Below are 20,122 nucleotides of genomic sequence, written 5' to 3'. Positions count from 1 at the left end.
GCACCGCTGGCAGTGGCCTCCGCCAACGCATCTAACCGGCGGGTTCTTAGCGCTCAAGGCTCTCAGCGGAAATAGCTCCCTCTTCCCAGCTTATCCGTCCACAACGCGCTCTGAAAGGTGAAGGCGGGAATTGATCCGTCCTGTCGCACTAACATTAACTCGGCCGGCTTTTCGGCCTTGTTATTCCACTATTGGCCCACTGCAAATAGTTTACGGAGCCTGGCCGGTTGTTGAGGCCTTGATGGCTGTAACCGTGCGGTAAACTGTGGTTAGTCTTTGTCCAGCTGCAGTCAACTACACAACGGCCAGTTTACGTCCAGGGGCCTATATCAGGAAAACGTATGCTCTGATGTGTTGTCCTAGACGGCCGTGCATAACAGTTCCGCAGCTCGTCTTCTTCAAGATTCGCCCATCCTTTCCCGTTCCTGGAAATTGGAAGGTTCGAGACCCAGCGTTTTGACCTGACGCCAAACGGCTGGGTGAAGCAGCTGTTGACTGTTGCTTCGCGATCTCGGGTCGAATTGCACTGGATCCACAGGCGGGTGGATGGATGACTCCTCTTTGTCTCTAATGCCGTTGCTGAAAGAATTCTCTCCCCCAGCATCGTTCGTTTCTGGTGCTAAAACCTGGACGTAGGACAACAAGATACAGACAGAGCTACATATGCCAGGATACTCATCATATTATTATTTTAACAGTCGTGGCTTCCAGGCTCTGCAAATTGCCACGCTGGAATGGAGCAGCACGGGGATATGCCCACTCTGGAGCGTCTACATCGGTGTAGCGGCGGTCAACACGCCCATAACGGAACAAGACATCGTCGGGGCTGCAATCGGTATGGCTGCTGAGGGCCGCCAGCCAGTCGTGTAAATCCAATTTGCCGACTAGGAGGTTTATCCAGCCTTTGACCAGATCGTGAACCAGGCGGCCAAGTTTCGCTATCGAGAGGGCCACACTGGCAGAACCTCGGCGACATGGTTATCCGAATGCCGTGTGGTGGTTTGGGACATGGGGTGCTATACGTATCGGATTCTACAAACATTTTCCACTTTAAAGTCCATCATGAAGGTATTAGCTAGCATTTTCTCTTTTAGCGGCACATTTATGTACCAGACCGTTGAGCAAGGCCGAGTTTGTCAATTACGGTGCTGTTTTGACCGTAATTCCTTATGGTCGTCGAAGTACACCTGCGCCAAAGGGATCCCTTGCTCGCGCTGTGACATGTCCGACAAGTGATCCGGTATAACGCCGCTTGGTGGCCAGATTCATTTCGAATGTCGTTTGTATGTTTTACTTGCTAATTGGTAGAGGCTTTCGATGTATGAATCATAGAGCGCGTATAGAAAGAAGGTAGAGTTTATAATACAACAGGGCCGACAGAGTTGAGAGGCATCGATTTCTACTCCGCAGCCACCGCCTCGTGTCCGTCACCAAAGAAAATTGCACAGTAGATGATTTTCAACAGTGTAAAAAATACAAGAGAGTACCATGTCACGATTGGTGTTTCTCTGAGATTCAGGATTCGGGATGAGAGCGGCCAGCGAACCGATTACGGAGCTCCAGTACGGTGCCAACAGTCATAAGCCGAGGCGTTTATATCAGTCCTTAGGCCCCCGCAACAGCATGTTCCAACCTAGGCTCTAGATTCAAGCCAGCGGGTGGCAGTGGCTCGTTGCGGCCGGATCAAATAGCCAATGCCTCGGGCTTTCCAGGTCGGGAATTACCGACGCGCGGGCAGGATGTTGCCGAGACCTAGCGCCGTGATTCCATGGCTCTGTGAGTCAATGGCTCCGTCATAATCCACCGTTATCGGAGCTTCTGTTACTTCGAATACAGTTCCACTGGTAGCTTTCAGCTCTATTTCCATTCTTGACAAACTGGGGAAATCCTAGATTCGTGAAACCTATGCCCCGGGTGTGTCTCCTATTCGAGGCGCTTCCCATTCGAACTCAAGACGTCGTCATGTCTAAAGCCATTTGTAGGTCCTTTAATGGTGTTCGGCTCCTTTCTGGACCTGGGACATGCCGGCCACGACGCCGCACGTATCAGCATGTATGGCCGAAACAAGCAGTCAGTCGTTCAACAGCAGCAGTCTCGACCACTCGCATAGCAAAAGGAATACATGCGACAGCACCTATTCAGCCTAGTCATAAAGGGTGTGTATCTGGAGTTTCAATTGACGTGTTCAGTGGCGTTTACTAACTCTACGCTGTTCAGATATGCCGTCAGCTGTGGATCGCTCGATCCGTTGAGCGACACCATGTTCCAACATCCCAACTTATCCCGGTCAAGGGGACAAACCGGACATGATATTCTTCAAAACACCTTGGTCAATTGCAAGGTGGAAAAAATATGTGAGCATTTTCCGGCCCAAATACCGGGAGTATCTGAAGAACAGCGATTTGGCTAATAAGGACCATAGTTGGCGTACCCAGCCAGTCAATTCGATCTGACCCTTTCAACAACATTTATAATTCGAAGTCTCTCGATGCCGTTATAGCGAGTCAAGAACAAGGAACAGGACATATGGCAGAGGGATATGCAAGAGCCACTGGCAAGCCAGGCGTTGTTCTCGTAACATCGCCGTACGGCATCACGAGCCTTGTAACACCGATGCAAGATGCGCTTTGCGACGGGACGCCAATGGTAGTCCTCTCCAGCCTATCGCCGTCTATATCTCTTGGACGCGACGAGTTCCAGGTTCCCGATACCCTAGGCATCGCATCGGCGTGTACAAAATGGAGCAGCAGGGTCGCCCAGATCGGAGAGCTCGAGCAGAAGATCAATGACGCTTTCGAGATCGCTCTCAGCGGGAGACCCGGCCCAGTTCTGGTAGATATACCGGCTTCCGTCATGAATGAACAATTACACCATCCATACGGCATGCCACCACTCCGTTTAAGACGTCTACCGCCAATCTCCACTGGAGTTCTCAGAATGGCCCCCCAAGACCTAGATCAGACTCTTACGGAAGTTGCCCGGCTCGTTGATGGGGCACGAAAACCGGTGTTATACGTCGGCCAGGGCATGCTCGCCCGTCCAGAGGGACCAGCGATCCTGAACGAATTTGCAGACAAGGCAAATATCCCAGTCACGACATCCCTCCAAGGCCTCGGCGCATTCGACGAGCACGATCCGAAGTCGCTGCATATGCTTGGGCTGCATGGCTCTGGGTACGCCAACCTCGCTGTGCAGGAAGCAGACTTGATTATCGCGCTTGGGGCCAGGTTCGATGATCGCGTCACCGGAAGCATCCCGAAGTTCGCGCCCCAGGCTCTCGCTGCTGCTTCTGAAAACCGAGGCGGCATCGTCCACTTCGATATTGCCCCGAAAAACGTCAACAAGGTGGTCCAGGCAACGGAGGTGGTCCTGGGCGATTGCGCGACGAACCTCAAACAACTGATTCCTCGGATTCAACGAGTCTCGGACAGACCAGAGTGGTTTTCGCAAATACGACACTGGAAGAAGAGATTTCCGCTATCCGCCTATGCGAAGCACAACCCCTCCAAGTCGATCAAGCCACAAGCCGCGATCCAGAAGCTCAGCGAGATGGCGGACCACATGAAAGACCGAGTCATCATCAGCACCGGCGTCGGCCAACACCAGATGTGGGCGGCTCAGCACTATCGCTGGCGACATCCTCGGACGATGCTGACGTCTGGCGGGTTGGGCACGATGGGATACGGCCTGCCAGCGGCCATCGGGGCCAAGGTTGCGCGTCCAGACTGTCTCGTCATTGACATTGATGGTGATGCTTCATTAAGCATGAGCTTGGCGGAGCTAGCAACAGCAGCCCGATATAATATCGCCGTCAAGGTGCTCTTGTTGAACAATGAAGGGATGGGCATGGTTTCAGACCTCCAAAGGATGTACTATGCTGAGCGGTTCGCCCACTGCCGGCAGGAGAATCCAGACTTCGTCCTGGCATCGCAGGGGTTCGGCGTCGCGGCCGATCGAGTCGTCTCTCCCGCAGACCTTGAGCAGAAGTTAACTTGGTTGATCGAACACGATGGGCCGGCGCTTCTGGAAGTCGTCACGGAGAGGAACACTCCGGTCTGGCCAGTAGTACCCTCCGGTAAGGGCCTACATGAGTTCGTCACATACCCCGAAGTTGTAGACTAAAGCAGGCGCGGCTGAATGAATTGATTAACTCATAGCAACTCTCGGTCGATCCTTGAGAAAATTCCGCTACAATCCAGTACCTAGGGAAGAGCTCATTGTATTCCAATCCCATTGCATGTCCTGAAACCCGTTCATTAAAATCTATCTTAGCTCGTCGTCTGAGAGTCCAAACTCATCACCGAGTGAAGTAGTAAAAGACGAGTCCCATGGCTCAGGCGGGAATGCGGCCCCAGCAGTGGGTGCGGTTCTGGTCCTTCTACTAGTTCCGATGAAATCATGGCCAATAGTATGTCCTGCATCTCTTGATCCTGCTCCGTAGGGTTGTCACTGTGGGTTGGATTTCCCTCGTCCTGTTTGAATATTGTAACTGCAGACAACAATCTTTCGAGTAGTCCTAGCTGATACTTGATAATCCTCCAAGTCGTTAAGATGTGGAACAAAATCCTGCGACACGTCTGTATGGCTTCCTTGATTTGACTTGGCACTGACAAGGGGTTTATTTACTCGATTTGGGGCTATGGGGTCTTTCATCTAGCGCCCATACAAGCCTTAGCATGGAACATCATTCGAACGACACGGCCTGACTAAAGCGATCTTTCTCACCTGCGTGAAACTATCAACAGAAAGGCGTCGTTTGCAATCAGGGCAATATATCAAGAGCGCAAGGCGGCCGCAATACTTGTCAGACTGACTACTATTTGCAATCAAGATGTCCCATTATCCGTGACACGTAGCATGCATCGTGCAATTGCTTCTTTGCATCCCAAGATTCAGCAATTCAAGTAGAAACAATCTAGACTTGTTGATTGTGTAAGGTAGTCACCGTCGATAGTGACAAAATTACCGTGCACAAATTTGCTACGGTCTCCCAGCAGCCATACTACCGCCACTGCCACCTCTACTAGGAGTCAAAATCGCTTGAAGTGTCCAGTTAATAGCCTTATACAGAGCGTTATCCCTTATTTCTCCAGGCGTATCCAACAAGGGGGGGTTAATCCAGCCGCACCACAAGGGTGCGTAAGTATTACCAATGGTCTCAGAAGATAAGTAGTCGGACCGGGTTCAATTCTGGTCCGTTTACCCTTTGTCCATCAAGAAAAAATGGTAACAAAGTTAAAGAGCCGTACCAGACTCTCTAAGCTTCAATCCACAACTCTCCCGACAACCAGTCAGCTCGGCTCATTATAGGCAATACTACAGAACGGCAGACTGAGCACCAAACTCAACAATACGACTCAGTGGGTACAAACGTTAGTCTCACCGGAATAAAGCTCGGAACCAAGAGGCGCAAACTAATGTCGATAAATCTTCCGCGTACAAACCAGAAGCGAGAAATCCACAGGAGAGCATCACGCCTTCCGCCGACACGAAGCCTCACACAGGGAGACACGTGACCTGTCACAGCACTTACGCACGGGCCGACAAGATGTCGGACTCCAGAAGCACGACTTCATTCCAACCAAGCGCAAAGAAATACACAGCGGCAGGCGCAGGCAGCCAAACAAGTCACTCTCAAGTTACTTACACACACAAACGATACTGGCACAGGCAAAAATGAAATCAGAATCAATTATCCCAACCGCGAAAAAGGAAGGGTCTGGCCGGGGATTGAACCCGGGACCTCTCGCAAGCTATGCTGTAGGGTTTACCCTAAGCGAGAATCATACCGCTAGACCACCAGACCAAACAAGCCAATGTTAGATGGCTTACTGTTGACGGGAGGAGAGCTCATTATTCTAGGCTATATTCTGCCACGGAACGCCCTGCCGTAACTCGGTCCTGGGGCTCCAGAGTAGTTTCAGCGGCTGAGGTGCAAGGGTTGCATGGAACAGGAGTCTACTTCTAATGACCTCATGTATGCTTACAGTTCTAGACAGGTCAGTGGAACGATTGCATCTCGGTTCATAGACATAATTTGTTTCTCGGTTGGCCATATGTCGAGGGCCAAGTTGTTAGCCTTGTTGATGTCCCAGTCACAAACACGAATATAAAGAAATGGCCAGTCGAATCCACTTAGCCAGAGTAAGTTCACTCTCAAGAAGACTAAGTGATTCACCGCTACTACTTGAGCGGCCATCCGAGTGACTCTACCAACTTGCAAGCCGGATGCTACGAGAGGACTTGGCCATGATCAAATCTCGGCCCATCTACGAGGAGGCACCTGCAGTAACATCCACTAGGACGGACACATGTCGCCGAGCAACTACCCAACTATTCCGGTCCAAGAATGGCAACAGTTGATGATGTTTAGGGATTCCATAGCACTGGTTCAACCCTACGAAAGGTCTCCAAGACACGGTACATCGGGGACTGGGCCAGCTAGATGACATGTCACCAAACCATGCCAGCCAAACACACCAAGGGGTAAGTATAGCCTTGACATAGGCAAGCCCTCGACATGCCATCAAGGTCCCAGATCCCCAATTCCCCACCGACCCAAATACCGACCTTAGCTCAGGACACAGGACAGGCACCCAAGCTTAGTCCGACCCAGGGGAGCGGTGAGCTGGCCCAGGCGCGGGCCGTGCCGCAAGCGCAGCGGTATCCGGTCTCGGTTCGGGGAGTTTGCAGCGTCGACGAGGCTCCAGAGTGACGGTCGGTATGGAGATTGCGAGGATCATCAAGTTCGGGGACAGGGGTCGATCGACATCGCTGAACCGGGGGCCCACCGTCAAGCCGGCAAGCAGAAGCGGGCATACTCGGTCGACCTCCCAGCCAGCATCTCGGTGGCGAGGACGGCGGATCGGGGTGGCGCGAGGAACGTCGAGAAGCGGCTCCCTATCAAAAGTCCGACACGACACCTTTCGGGGCAAGTGCCTTGGCATCCATGAAGTCCAAACTCTCCGCGCACGCCAAGGGTCATGTTGCGCATCGACATGGAGCTGCTGACGGGGAAGTCGTACGATGATGGACGGCAGAGTGGAGCCTGACAGGAGTCGAGACCGTGGATGTTGGAGAAGTGGATCACGTGATGGAAGCGCCGCTGTGGACTTGTGGTTCATCTTTAAGTTAATAGATGCTAGACATGGCTGATCGATCTTGCGGAGATGTTGATCTTTATTTACCTAGCGTTACTTAAATTGAACCTCTAAGTTACACCTCCCAACTGTCCTGTTCTGGCGTCGTGACAACGCGGGAGGGGTCAGGCCACGGGAGCCAAGATGTGGTCCCTGACTCCCTGCAAGGCGTATTCCCTGCATCCCGGCCACCGCAGCCTTACAGAGTGCAGGATGGCTTGGAATGGGATCGGGGCATTGCCATCTGGCAACCCTTACGAAGTGGCAGCTGGATCTGATCTGGCATACGTCAGACGCGCGCATGCATCTCGCCATTGAGTCACGGGAGGCACTTTAGAGGCACGATGGAGCACGAAACGAAAGCAGGAGTTGGTATAAGCTAGTCAATATTTTTTGTTCATCTTCCATTGCCATTTCCCTAGTCCACCAGGTTGTAAATCTTCTGAATGTCATGCAAGACGTCTTCAAAGTTGATCTTGAGATCCTTAAGCAGACCATCCTTGAAGCCGAAGACCCAACCGTGGACAATGGGGTACTTGTTTTTGTGGTACGACTGCTGCACATCGGCCGACTTGATGACGTTGCGGCACTGCTCGATGACATTGAGTTCCACAAGGCGGTTATAGCGCTCTTCCTGGTTCTTGATGGCATCGAGCTCCTTCTCGTGCAGGCGGTAGACGTCGCGGATGTTTCGCAGCCACGGGTTGAGCAGGCCCAGGTCCTTGGGGGTCATGGCGGCCTTGACACCGCCGCAGCCGTAGTGGCCGCAGACGATGATGTGCTTGACGCCCAGGTGGCGCACGGCGTAGTTGATGACACCCATGGCATTGAGGTCGGTGTTGCAGACCAGGTTGGCAATGTTGCGGTGGATGAAGGCCTCGCCGGGCTCCAGACCGGTGATCTGCTCGGCGGGGATGCGCGAGTCGGAGCATCCGATCCAGAGGTACTCGGGGTTCTGGCCCTCGGAGAGGTGGGTGAAGAAGTCGGGGTTCTTCTTCTTCTTCTCCTCGGCCCAGGCGCGGTTGTTCTCGAACAGCCGGTCGTGGCTCTGCTCGAGATACTTGGCGATCTCCTCGTCGGCCATGTTGTTATGCCAGGTGCTGACGCTGATGGGAGAAGAGGCCGGGACGGGGTGGGAGTCTGCGCGGGGGAGGCCGGAGCGGGATGGCGCGGAGAGGGATGCGGATGAGGACAGCAGGCGAATTGGTTTGGCGGATGCCAAGTGAGAGGATGACAGGCGGGAGAATGAGGAGGAGGAAAGAAGGGAAGCGACAGCGGAGGAGGAGGAGAAGGAAGAAGAAGGGGGGACCCGAGTGAAGATCATGAGGTGGAGATGTCGTGCAGCGTGGGACAATCTACAGGTCTAGGTGCTCTTCTCCGCGGTGACGAGGTCCTTTCGGCTTTTCACCCCCCGGCCCTTGGCGATAAAGGCGGCGCTTGCGGAGGTTCCAGGTTGCTGCTGCGGGTGGTGGTGGGCGTGGTGTGTGCTGCTGCGATGCGGTGGTGCGGTGGTTCGGCGGTTGCTCGCAATTTGTTGAGGGTTGCACCTGCGTCATGCAGCAAGCGGCAAGGACTCGTTCTGGTGGTGTGCTGGGTGGCTGGAGCGGAAACGGGCGGGCAGGTGCTGGGGGGGCGAGCGCCGTTGTTGGGCGGTGCCTCGTTCCTTCCTCAGACGCGGCGGGATGAGCCGGGATTACGTCGGCGCGATTTGTTCAACAGCAATTCAATTGGGGCCAAGCCAAACCCTAGCCCTCTCAATCTAAGCATTTTGCTTTTTGGCGTCGAGCGGGAAAACACCATGAGAAAAGACGTCAAGATCGCCGTCTTGTATATCGAATCGTGCTTGGGCCCCTTCCTGGTCGGTGCGCTGTTTTTCTCTCTACCACAGTCCACGGCAATTGCTCTGCCAGGAAAGAACCCCCTGGAGAAAAAACCCCCAAAAAACCCCCGCCCCCCCCCTCATCACACATCCCACGCAACTTCTTGCAGGGACCAGCCCCCTGTGCTGCACCGCCGTCTCGGGTTGACCCGATGCTTGTCCGGGTGCGAGATGGGAACAATCCCATTTGTCTGCCGCAGCTGCTGCGATGATGCGATGCTACGATGCTCAGTCTAACGCGGGTTTTGTTGGTGACAGACAGGGAACGCGACATCTCCGCGGTCCAACTCGCTCGTCCAGGGATCCGTCAGTGGCCGCATCCACTGCAACACAGTGGAACCTCAACGGGGCCTTTTTCCTGGTCACGCTCTATGGCACTTTGCTTATTGCACCATCGAACCACGACCATCAGTCCATGATCCATCTGCCCCGCGGTTGCGCAGCCTGAATCACGCCCGGCCAACCTCCGAGATGCCACATCGTCACCGCGTCATGTGCTCCCGGGATTTTACCTGGTTTTCCCCTTTCTTCACCTAGGTAAAAAACTACGAGAGCGCCACGCTTGAACAAGTGCCATTGCAAGCCGATCAAGCGATCAAAAAAACACTCATATAAAATAGTCGTCAATCTCACCACACTAAACAATCTGAGTTCCGAATATCCCTCTCTTCCCCGCATTGTCCTTGAGCCATTTGTATCAATCTGATCATCGCTTTCTGCCAAGTCCCATTCCCATCAACGCTCCTCGAGCACTAGATCTGTCCACGCCCAACCCAGCGGCAAGTGCCCGGCTGAAATCGATAGCTGGATCCTTCAGAACCATGCACTGCGCAATCACCGTCATGTCTGTGGTCTTCTCCTCAAGTTTTTTGCCGTTTTCAGCCATCTCGCTTTCCGCCTTTGCCATTTTGACCTCAGCCCGGTGCATCGCTTCCTTGGCGTCTTGGGCGGCCTTCTGCTTCCCTTGAATCCACTTGATCAGCATGGATTCAACGGCGACGATAGCTTCGTCGGTGACTGCGACGACTGTATCTCTGTATATTGCGTCAATTTTGGAAGGGATTCCTGGGCGCTCTGCTCCGAGATAATTCTGGAGAAGCACGTCAAGCGCAGCTTCACCGGCCTCTGCGACATGACGGTCTCGCAGCGCCTCTTTGTGACTCTCCTCCTGCTTCTTCACCACATTGTCCGACCTCTTGATACGCCCCTCCAGATCATCCACCGTCGCGAGTGTGTCCGTGGCCGTGGCATGGAGGTCCGGGCTGCTGGCCACCTGCTTGAACTTCTCGAGGACAGGGACAAGTGCTGAAAGATCTTTCATGTTGGATTTGTTAAGCGTGCGTTGACAGACCTTCTTGCTGGGTGGTTGAATCTCCTCTGCTTCCGGCTGAGGGGCGAGCGTATGCGATCTCGCCCGCTTCGTACCGGAGGATTCCTCCATGTCCTGGTTGATAGATGACGGCGACGGCAGCGCTGCGGCCTCCCATGGGGGAACATGGCGTGACTCCTTGGGACGGTCCGTACGGTTGCAAAAGACACCACTGTCGTCACTTTGCGGGCTGTCACTGTCCGAACAGGGAGTTCGTGGGTCTTCGGAGAGGAGGAGGCTGTCTTTGAGATAGGCTCGGGTGTTTGGGCAATCCCATGAATCTGGGAGGTAGTCTTCGGGGGACAGCCAATGCTTCAATGCAAGCATGGCGAGGACTCCGCTGAGCATACCATTTTCGTTGCGAGGACCGGCCTACTTCAAGTTAGTAAAAGGCAAATAGATGGACGTGCCGACTTACCACTGTCTTCCATGCATACTTCCACCCTCTGAAGTTGTTTTTCGTCCAGGATCGAAGGAAGTCTTTCAGACTGTCGGCTCGTGTAAGCGATTGATGGGCAGGCGCCGGGTCATAGTGACAAAAGGTCAAGGTTTCGGCTTTCTCGTTGGGCATGATTTTGAGCAGCGTCCAATGCCCATGGCCCCAAGAATGGTAGACGGCGGAAAAGGAAACCTTGCTCTCTTTGATTTCCTTGACCAAATTGTCGAGTGTCGCCGTGGCCCATGGCTTGTAAGGCTTCGGAGCACGGAGGGCTTTGAAGTACTCGGGGTGAACCACGTTTGCGTTGCTTGGTGCGAGATCTTGGATGCGAGTTTGGATAAAGGCAATGACGTCGACGTCGAGGACATGGTTTGGGTTCCTGAGCTGTTGGAGCGTCTTCTCCTGTGCGGTGAGGCTGACACGTTCGACCTGGCTAGATCCGACGCCTGCGTTGACTGCATCGTTGGAGAGGCTGATTGAATTCTGGGTAGAGTCCGTGGGGGAGATGGGGGAGTTGGCAGGAGTTCCGGCATTCTGGGAAGCGGTGCCTCTGCGAGCCGACCTGGGAGGTGTAATGATCTGGACCACCGGTGGCTGGGCAAAGTACTCCCTCATCAACTTGAGGGCGGCATGTGCCGTGGAGGGTTTCCAATGGGGGATGCTCGACCCCCCTGGAGATGCAGCCTTGTGCATGAAGCCACATGGCGACTGCTTGTACAGCATATCCAACGACGGGATCCGCTCACGGTGCTGACGGGCAATGACCGTCATGGCCCGGATGTCACACATGTCCGTGTCTGAGACGCGGGCCTTCTCCTGGCCAGCCCACTGAAACCAGGACTTGGGCGGGATCCACTTGTCAACTCCCCATTCGCGGTCCAAGTACTCACGGTACTGCACAAGATTGACCGGGTGCGTGGAGATGTGTTTGTTGGAGTTCTTTGTGAGATAGACCTCGGCCAAAGTGGGCATACGTTCCACATACACAGTGGAACCGCCAACAGCAGCTGTTGGCTGATCAGAACGACGACGGTCCGACTTGGGAGGCATGATTGCGTGTTGCGTTGGCTGGGGAGGCAAAGAGTTGCGAAAAGGGTTGGTTGTAAACACAAGGGAGATTGGCCTGGTCTGTGTTGTCCCCCGAGAAGAGACGAGGAGAAGCGATGGCTCTTTATGGGAGAAGGCTCCTTGCTTGCGTGCGAGTTGCCGTGCGGGGGGCTCCAAACTAGGACTCGAGCCGCAAAGAGTCGGTCGGCACGAAGAACTGAAAGAAGCGAGACATACATGCTGAGCCGACGTCTGGTATTCGTCGACGTCCGCTGGCGCCGGCGATAGGCGTCATGAGGGGCCTGGACCAGACGGATACTCGCAGTAGTTGGAACGGACGACGAATTGCGCTGGAGAGTAGGCGAGAGAGACGGGAGGAAAAAGGAATAACGAGGAATATGACGGAAGCATCGCGGCTCACCACGTATGCAGGTTTGCGTCTCGGGGTTTTGGTAGCTCATGCGTCGTGGAGAATCGGGAACATGATGGGCATGACAGCGTGGCCAGCGTTCAACAGTATCCGTCCCGCAGACGCAGCGTCCAGCCAGCCTGGTAGGACTTCGTTCACCGACCGCAACGAGTGGCCCGTAGCGATCCAGGTGACGGGTAGCAACTTGAGACCTGCAGACCATGTTTGCTCAGGTTACCAGGTTTCCGATCAGGCTACCAATCAGACTCCGCCGTGAGAGCCGTGTTGGAGGGTTAGAGCGGCCGTCTGGACTTGGCAGACGTGATAGTGTTCCAAAGCGCTGTGGCAAGAGAGAACATGTTTCTGATATATCACATTGGCCCGGCATCGAGGCTGTGGGCTTGAGCAAACGCGTTCTGCACATCTGGTCGAGAGCCCGCGCGGCAACTGCACGATCTCCGCGGACCCGCCTCGCCCGTCTGGATTGAGGATCGCGCCGCTGCGCCCGCAGGTCCTTGAGAAACGGGATGCTGGGACCGGTGTGTTGCTGCTAGCTCGCGGAGTCCCTGCTGTCCCCATCACATCTCGTGGTTGGTGGCACGGCGTACAAACACACCAAGCCCGGTGGGGGGTTGGCGGTTCAGCTGGCACAGACGAGGAAACATACAGTCAGTCGGTCTGGGAAAAAACCCAAAAAAAAAAAAGAGAGGCGCGATTGCGAGCGGCGAGCTGCCAGAATTTCGGGGTCTAGCATGGTCCCCGTCCTCGAGCGCCTTTGCCAGTTCTCCCAGAGTCTCGCGTCTGCGATGAGATCTCGAGAGCCCGGCTACTACTCTGTGGGGAACGGAGATCCAGCCTAGTCGAAACCGCTAGCTCGGCCTGTGCCGGTGTAGGGCGTAGTCAGTCGATCAATCAATCCATGGCATCTCTCTTATCTTCCCGCATTAACGAGGATTTTGGGTCGCGATACACCGGAACTGGCGCTGTCGTGAGAGGTCGTCCCACACTCACGATGCTTCGGCGTGGAGGAGAGTCCGCCCGCGCTCGTCATAGTGGCCCGACGATCCGGAGGAGCACCCCAACGATCCAGAGCACCTCCAGGGATTCCTCTCCTTCGTGCCTGCGTGCTGATGACGCTCGCTTATTTGTAATGCTCCCCCTAACCTAGTGCGGAATTTTCGCAGCGACCGGCCGAACAACACGCCGCGTAAGTAGCCGGAGAGACTTCGTAACAAGTCCGCAGTGTCCGCTTTGTCCGCTTTATCCGCATCGTCGTATTCCATGTAGTCTATATTATGACGGCTCGTCGGCTCATCGGGAGAGCGAGTTGATCCCTCTTCTCTTGCAACAACCAGCGTGCAATGACGCAGCCGGAAGACGCCCGATCCACGGCCTCGGCCCTCCGAAACACCTCCGGCGACGAACCGATGCCGCCCAACAACGACCGACGATCCGACGGCTTCGTCAGTTACGGCTCGTTCCCGTCCACCGACCGAGTCGACGATGCGCCGCCGCCGTCGAAGCCGAAGCCCAATACCCGTGCCCTGGCGCCCGACCTGCTGCGCGGCCTGCTGATGCTCGTCATGGCGCTGGACCACACGTCGCTGGCGCTCAACACGTGGGAGCACGGCACCGGCCGCACCTCCGAGGCCGACGGCGTCGTCATCGGGCGCTGGAACCGGCCGGCCGCGTACATTGTGCGGACGCTGACCCATCTGTGTGCGCCGGGCTTCACGTTCCTGCTGGGCGTCGGCGTCGTGTACCTGGGCCGGTCGCGGACGCGTCTGGGCTGGACCACGCTGCGCATCGCCAAGTACTTTGCTGTGCGCGGCCTGGTCTTGACCCTCATCAACGTCGTGCTGGGTCTGGCTGTGTCGGGCGGCCAGGTGTGGTTCATGAACTTCGTCTTGTTCGCGCTGGCCGTCGACTACTTCCTGGCTGGCATGCTCTGGCTCGCCATCAACAAGACGGAGCCGCTGCTCGCCCGGTCCATCTCTGGGCTTCTACCAGACGATCCCAAGGACATGGACGCTGAAGAGCCTCTTCTGCAGTCTGGAGCAGCCGAAGTCTCAAGCAGCTCCGCCCGCGCGTCGGCCGTGTCGTGGCACGTACACAATGCCAGCCTCTTTGTCCTCGGCCTGGTCACCATCTGGTGGAACCATTGGCTCTCTCCTACCGGCGGCCACTGCCAATTCCGCAGCAATGAACCCAGCACTTCAGCGGCTGGCCCGATGCTTGACACTCCGGCTGTTTCCCACCATCCTCTTGTTGGCATTTGGTTCTGGATTGTCGAGTCGAAGCGTGTGATTTCCCCGTTCCCCCCCATGGCCTGGCTGTCGTTTGCCATCCTGGGTCTTCTCTACGCCCGGGTCAACCTGGCTCGCGCTTGGAGTCGCCGCAATATCGTGCTTAGTCATTCCCTCGTTGGGCTCCTTTTCTTCATCCTCTTTGTCATGACTCGGGTTCTCCGTTTCGGAAACCTGTCCGAGGACTGCCTCCACACCCCCGAGCACGACAAACACCCAGACCAGAATCCATATCTGGTCTCGGTGCAGTCTTTTTTCTACATCATCAAGTACCCCCCGGACGTAGCCTTCTGGGCCTTGACCTTGGCAGGCAACTTCTTCCTGCTCGCCCTTTTTGGCGGGCTTCCTGTCCACATCAGCCAGCGCCTTACAATCCTGCTCGACTTTGGCAGAGCCGCTCTCTTCTTTTACATCGCCCATCTATTCGCCGTTTTTATTGTCGGCGGGATACTGGTCCCTTTGCTGGGCCACGATGTGGGTATTCCAGGCCCACAAAACCCTGATAATTCGCAGGGTATTGATAATGTCTGGGCGTACTTGGCCATCTGGGCTTCGTGTATGCTGCTTCTCTGGCCAGCAACTCGATGGTACAGCCGGTTCAAGAGTACCAAGTCGGCCAATTCGATATGGCGATTTTTCTAAACGTAGAGCGATGTGTAAACAGTGTAAAATACAATAGCATATAGAATATCAATTTAGACTCCATTTGTCACCTCGGGAAGGCTCATCACTTCACTATATCGTATTTGATGCCGCATCTCCATCAATTCAGAGGTCTGTTGCTTCCACCAGAAAACGAACCATCAATGAGCTGACGCTGAGTCATAATCGTACAGCTGACGTGGAAGACGCCCACCGAAGTGGGCATGGCGTCGAATAATCCAACCGGTTTTCGGTATGTCATCGTCTCCGGAACCTCCGGCGGGCATCAGCGCTAGACCACCCAATAAATGCCGTAAGCCTGACACCCGTCTTCTTTATTTGAAGCCCCGTTTAAAATGAAGATGAATACAAATGTGCTTTTTGACAAGATAACGCTTTAAGAAGTCAACCATGAACTCACTCTGGCTGTCTCTTGTTCTCATGGTCTTCGAATGAATCCTATCAAGAAATAGCCACACGCGTTCTGGATGCTTGACTTCTGAGTTGTAGTAAACACGCCTAGCACTAAGCCGGTGTAGGACAGTATTCAAAGCATGTGAAAAGAGTTGCCTATTGCCAGTTTCATATAGAGGAGCAGGACCTCTCTTGGCAGCAAACCATGATGATTCAGTCACTTGGCTACCATTTCTGAAACTATCTAGAGGTTGAGGGGAGCATTGATGAAGGGAGCTCGAAGAATATGAGGGGACCTCAAAAAGGGCCATGCTGTCACTAATTCCGATTCACAGCCACAAGGAGGGCCGGTTTTAAGGCGCCCAAGTACGACATATTGACATCAGAGGCTTTACGTCGCGGCACCGCTTGCAGATAACATCAAAACCAGGAAAGATTTTGGAGCTTGCAGCGTGAGAGTGGGTGTACCGGGAGGGCGCTGGATGATGACCTCTGTAGTTGCGAGTGGATTTATGACAAGACGAATCCTTGCTGACTTGAATCTAAATACCAATAACTATGTTATTTTTACAATACACGAGACATAAGCTAAATCAGTTTCGCGTTGCTATTTATCAAGCATATTTATTGATGGACAGCTACGTGAAAACTGGCCTTACGCACTACCAGGTCCAAAGTATCAATTCGCTCTAATAAACCTCAAGTATTAGGCCTGAGCAAATCAGGATGCACTCACCATCTTCCAATCTCCTTAGTACATGGAACACGCTATCCCACAGAACATATGGTGAGAGAACGACATAGCCAAGTTCTTGATTACTAGAGGGGTGGGACAGAATTAAAGATACATGATCCACTATCTCTCCTATCACTACCACATCCTTTCCCAGCATCTCTTGGCAAATGGCATCTCTGCCAACTTCTTTCGATAGTTCTCCTCAATGCCACCCTCTTCCCAGATTATGCACTCCTCATCTACCTCCTTCTTCCCACTAACCAAATCTGCATCCTCCGCACTCACGAATTTCGTCTTCTTGATAAATTTCCAACCTAGGTATAGGATGATGCTATAGGGGATGCAGAAATAACTCGTGATGAAACCCTGGACACTAAAAGGATGGAATGAATCGAAGCCGATGAAAGTAATGGCAATACATCCGAGACAGATTCCCAAGTAAGCACAATAAGGCGTGAAAGGAGCGAGGTAGGACAGCGAGCTGGTCGGTAAGCCCTGGGCAATGCGAGCTTTATACCATGCGAGAAACACGACCAACATGCAGGTATAGGTTGCAATGAGACCGGTGGTGGTGAGGTCCACAAACCAGTAAAAGACTTCAACGGCAGAATTCGATGAGACGAGGAATGTGACGCAGGCGATAAGGCTCACGGTGAGCACGCAGTAAATCGGAGCACCGGCTTTGGTGCACTTGAGAAGAATCCTCGGCGCTTGTCCATCTAGAGGAAAGTTCGTTAGCAACCTGCGTAATTGAACGGTGATGTGAAGGGTCTTACCTTGTGCAAGTCCATATAGGGTTCTAGATGTCGAATAGAGGTAGGCATTGCCGCACGACCAGCCAGATAGTAAGATGAGAAAGTTGATCAAATCCGGAAGGCCTGAAATGCCTAGGTTCTGGATTCCAATCACCCACGGCGAGGCGGCTGACCCAGCAGCTCCAGAGTTAAGCGCACCAAGTAGTTTCTCGTCAGTTGAGCTGCAGATAATGCCAACAGCAAAAACACCGATGACATAGAAGCCAACAAGTCGATAGAAGACGAGTTTAGCAACACGAGGGATCGTCCTACGTGGGTTCTGGATTTCACCGCTGGCCAGGGCGATCATGTCTGGGCCACCGATGGTGAATCCTGCGTAGAGGATGACTTTCCAGATTCCCAAGAAACGGCCAGTGGCTCCGTCAGTGTAGTAGCTATGCATAGCATTACCACCACCCCAATGGCGGAAGCCGTATGCGTCGTGTCGTGGGTTGCCGCCGCACATAGTGACGAGGGTGAGAAGAACCAGTCCGATGAGAAGAAGGACCTTGGTACAAGCCATAACAAATTCGGATTCGCCGTACCATCTATAACACACATTAGAACGTGGATGACCTTACAAATAGAAGGTGAATTCTCACTTGACAGCCACAACATTGAGCAAGATACAGACAATCATAGCCATGGCGACCCATGCAGCGGGGTTCACGCTTGTATTCCAGTATTGCATCACCGTCGCCACGGCACTATACTCAACACAAACAAGCATAGCGCCGGCAAAGAAGTAGGTCCAGCCCATGGCAAAGCCCAGAGCTGGGTCCACAAAGCGAGTAGCCAGCTCAAAGATAGAGCCGCGAACGGGGAGGTAGGCACACATTTCGGCGACGCACAGATTGGTCGGCCAGATAAAAAAGATGCCCCAGATCAAGTATCCAATGAAGAGAGACAGAGGACCGGCCTTGGACAGGACGCCGCCGATACCCACGAAGAGACCGGTACCGATAGAGCCACCGATGGCCATGAGCTGGACGTGGCGAGGTGACAGACCACGTTTGGTTTGTCCATACTTGTCCAGCAGGTCATCGCTGACATCAGTCTCTATCAGAGTGCCATGAGCCGTATCACTTGTAGTGACTGGAAGATCCGTGGCCTTGGATTCGAGGTCGGATGATGTACCCATAGTGAAGGATCCAAAAACGGGGGCCAGAAGTAGCTCCGTGGGTTGGATAGTTGACAGCAACCTATCCGGCGACAAAGCCCTTCTTAAGCTTGATGCTTTATCGTTGTTATCTCTCGATATCGGAGCCACCTTCTCATACTGTATCTGTTATCTTCCCGCCTCGGGGTTGCTTTCCCTCAATCCAATGCCCCTGTTCTAGTTATACCTATCCCAGACATCGCTGATACTAGAGTCCGGGGTTTGAGCTGATAAGAGTAGATATCTGAAAATCGATGGGATCGGCAGCTACAAGACGTTTTATTGGGTGCATTCCCGTGCCGCACACCGAGACGGGTGGGTCAGATAAGTGCGCTTATCATGACTGGGCTATTTATGCTGACCAGGTTACATAAACGAACGTTATGCTCTAGGGTATTAATGAAAGAAGGTCTGGCGGCATGCGGTAATGAATTGGAGGAATAGAATATTAGTACTTAAGGATGATCCAGCATGTATAGTACTTTTGAGCGACACCAGACTTTCTTGTTGTGAACTGTGTGGCTGAGTATACTAAAGGTTCAGTCTGGGATCTTGGCAGAACACAGAACGAAAGGTATTGGTTCCTCTCCAAAGAATGCTCTTACGACCAACCCCGGGGAGCTATATCTATGAAAGGGAGAAGAGGAGGATAGCCCCTATGTTGGCTGGCCGAATTCGGCAATGATTGCCTGGCGATGCGATAGGCTGCTATGGCCTAAATAGGCAACCGCGGCGATAGTGGGCAGTTGACTCATGTGACGGTAAATCTAGAGTACAATAATGCTGTTACTATGTGAGACTATCGAATGGATTGATGCCATAAGAAGGTGCAGTGGAAAACCGAAGGACTATATCCTTTTATTATTATTCTTTGCTGACAGCCCTTCTGCAACCCCTGCCAAGCCCTCTGCCAGCATCACCTGAACCTAAATATTTCCTATGGCCGCCTCCAATCAGACTGGCAAATTGGGCAAACCTGCAGCGCAAAACCACATATGTCAAGGCACCATGACGACTGTTAACGGTAAAGCCGCATTTTTGGTCCCTGACATATTCATTCTGTTTTGTCGATGTCATGTCTCATAATGTTCAATGGTGACAGTCGAGTGAAAAGTAAAGTTTACCAGATTAGCCCTACCGAAATTAAACTCAATAACTCTAAAATGGAAGGGGAGAGGGAGAGGAGAACGGAGTATCGGGACAGGGTACAGAGTCAGGAGCACCAAGAATAGGATTGGTCAGGTTCCAGAGCAAATATTTGTGCAAAGAATAGAGAGACTTCATAATGAAAAATGCGTACCGAGGCATCATAAAACCACATTTGCATTTGGCGGGTTGTGAAAAGGCCCGACGGGTTTGATTAAGACATTACTTGATCCCATTGTAGTGTAGTGAAGTGAAGTGCCCCTGGTTTTCTACTATCGCCTGATACAACTGACGCAAGGTCGTCGTCTAAGTGGTTGATGACAGTCCGGCCACCAGCCAAGCCATTCAATCGACAACAACGGCACGCGCATGAAACTCAGGGAGTAAAATTGAAACCAGAAAGATCGTACACCAGCGTCACGAAAAGCTTAATAGACAGGACTTTTAAGCTCTTTCCAAATCCGACGGCAACCCGAGCTTGCCTCATTTAGGTGTCTCACGGCGAGTCCGTTGTCTATCCTATTCCAGTTAATCACATCTTACGACCGACATCATATCCCAAACGCTCCCACAACTTCGCCTAGCCCATTACGGCTCTGTAGATACTTGGAACACGACGTCTAACTTTGCCTAAAATCCTGCG

The 20,122-nt window shown here is 53.4% G+C and overlaps 7 protein-coding genes and 1 non-coding gene across 8 annotated transcripts; 3 read left to right on the top strand and 5 right to left on the bottom strand.

The window, feature by feature from the left end:
* Positions 1 to 1,962: 1,962 nt before the first annotated feature.
* Positions 1,963 to 4,122, top strand: BGZ61DRAFT_476833 (thiamine diphosphate-binding protein; the record flags this gene model as incomplete). Its single annotated transcript, XM_046248840.1, has 3 exons — positions 1,963 to 2,156; positions 2,218 to 2,354; positions 2,423 to 4,122. The coding sequence occupies 3 exons, from the start codon at positions 1,963 to 1,965 to the stop codon at positions 4,120 to 4,122; spliced, it is 2,031 nt and encodes a 676-aa protein (XP_046105063.1).
* A 1,593-nt stretch (positions 4,123 to 5,715) lies between these two features.
* BGZ61DRAFT_t104 lies at positions 5,716 to 5,806 on the bottom strand. The gene has a single exon. It is a non-coding gene; the product is annotated as a tRNA-Pro (tRNA).
* A 620-nt stretch (positions 5,807 to 6,426) lies between these two features.
* BGZ61DRAFT_575658 (uncharacterized protein) lies at positions 6,427 to 7,124 on the bottom strand (the record flags this gene model as incomplete). Its single annotated transcript, XM_046256195.1, has 1 exon — positions 6,427 to 7,124. One exon carries the CDS (start codon positions 7,122 to 7,124, stop codon positions 6,603 to 6,605), a length of 522 nt encoding a protein of 173 aa, XP_046105062.1. The 3' UTR covers positions 6,427 to 6,602.
* A 433-nt stretch (positions 7,125 to 7,557) lies between these two features.
* BGZ61DRAFT_350690 (carbonic anhydrase) lies at positions 7,558 to 8,223 on the bottom strand (the record flags this gene model as incomplete). The annotated part of the gene is made up of 1 exon (XM_046240257.1): positions 7,558 to 8,223. The coding sequence occupies one exon, from the start codon at positions 8,221 to 8,223 to the stop codon at positions 7,558 to 7,560; it is 666 nt and encodes a 221-aa protein (XP_046105061.1).
* Positions 8,224 to 8,271: 48 nt separating this feature from the next.
* On the top strand, positions 8,272 to 9,489 carry BGZ61DRAFT_217944 (uncharacterized protein). The gene has a single exon (XM_046238065.1). The coding sequence runs from the start codon at positions 8,473 to 8,475 to the stop codon at positions 9,253 to 9,255; it is 783 nt and encodes a 260-aa protein (XP_046105060.1). The 5' UTR covers positions 8,272 to 8,472; the 3' UTR covers positions 9,256 to 9,489.
* BGZ61DRAFT_217943 (uncharacterized protein) lies at positions 9,490 to 12,021 on the bottom strand. Its single transcript, XM_046238064.1, has 2 exons — positions 10,806 to 12,021; positions 9,490 to 10,759 (listed from the first exon to the last, which is right to left on the bottom strand). The coding sequence occupies exons 1-2, from the start codon at positions 11,874 to 11,876 to the stop codon at positions 9,725 to 9,727; spliced, it is 2,106 nt and encodes a 701-aa protein (XP_046105059.1). The 5' UTR covers positions 11,877 to 12,021; the 3' UTR covers positions 9,490 to 9,724.
* A 1,688-nt stretch (positions 12,022 to 13,709) lies between these two features.
* Positions 13,710 to 15,230, top strand: BGZ61DRAFT_350299 (uncharacterized protein; the record flags this gene model as incomplete). Its single annotated transcript, XM_046240214.1, has 1 exon — positions 13,710 to 15,230. One exon carries the CDS (start codon positions 13,710 to 13,712, stop codon positions 15,228 to 15,230), a length of 1,521 nt encoding a protein of 506 aa, XP_046105058.1.
* Positions 15,231 to 16,515: 1,285 nt separating this feature from the next.
* Positions 16,516 to 18,315, bottom strand: BGZ61DRAFT_476828 (proline permease; the record flags this gene model as incomplete). The annotated part of the gene is made up of 3 exons (XM_046248839.1): positions 16,516 to 17,099; positions 17,157 to 17,722; positions 17,777 to 18,315. The coding sequence occupies 3 exons, from the start codon at positions 18,313 to 18,315 to the stop codon at positions 16,516 to 16,518; spliced, it is 1,689 nt and encodes a 562-aa protein (XP_046105057.1).
* Between the last annotated feature and the right edge of the window lie 1,807 nt (positions 18,316 to 20,122).

Source organism: Ilyonectria robusta, assembly GCF_021365365.1.
Source record: "Ilyonectria robusta strain PMI_751 chromosome Unknown BGZ61scaffold_8, whole genome shotgun sequence".
Taxonomy (NCBI): domain Eukaryota; kingdom Fungi; phylum Ascomycota; class Sordariomycetes; order Hypocreales; family Nectriaceae; genus Ilyonectria; species Ilyonectria robusta.
The sequence above is the reverse complement of the archived record's forward strand: the minus strand, read 5'-3'. Positions and strand labels throughout refer to the sequence as shown.

Excerpts from the sequence above, each read along its gene's own strand:
- BGZ61DRAFT_217944 (XM_046238065.1), top strand. The coding sequence starts at position 8,473 with ATGTCGTGCAGCGTGGGACAATCTACAGGTCTAGGTGCTCTTCTCCGC.
- BGZ61DRAFT_217943 (XM_046238064.1), bottom strand. The coding sequence starts at position 11,876 with ATGCCTCCCAAGTCGGACCGTCGTCGTTCTGATCAGCCAACAGCTGCT. Across the intron at positions 10,760-10,805 it reads AGTATGCATGGAAGACAGTG|GCCGGTCCTCGCAACGAAAA; the intron begins GTAAGTCGGCAC and ends AACTTGAAGTAG.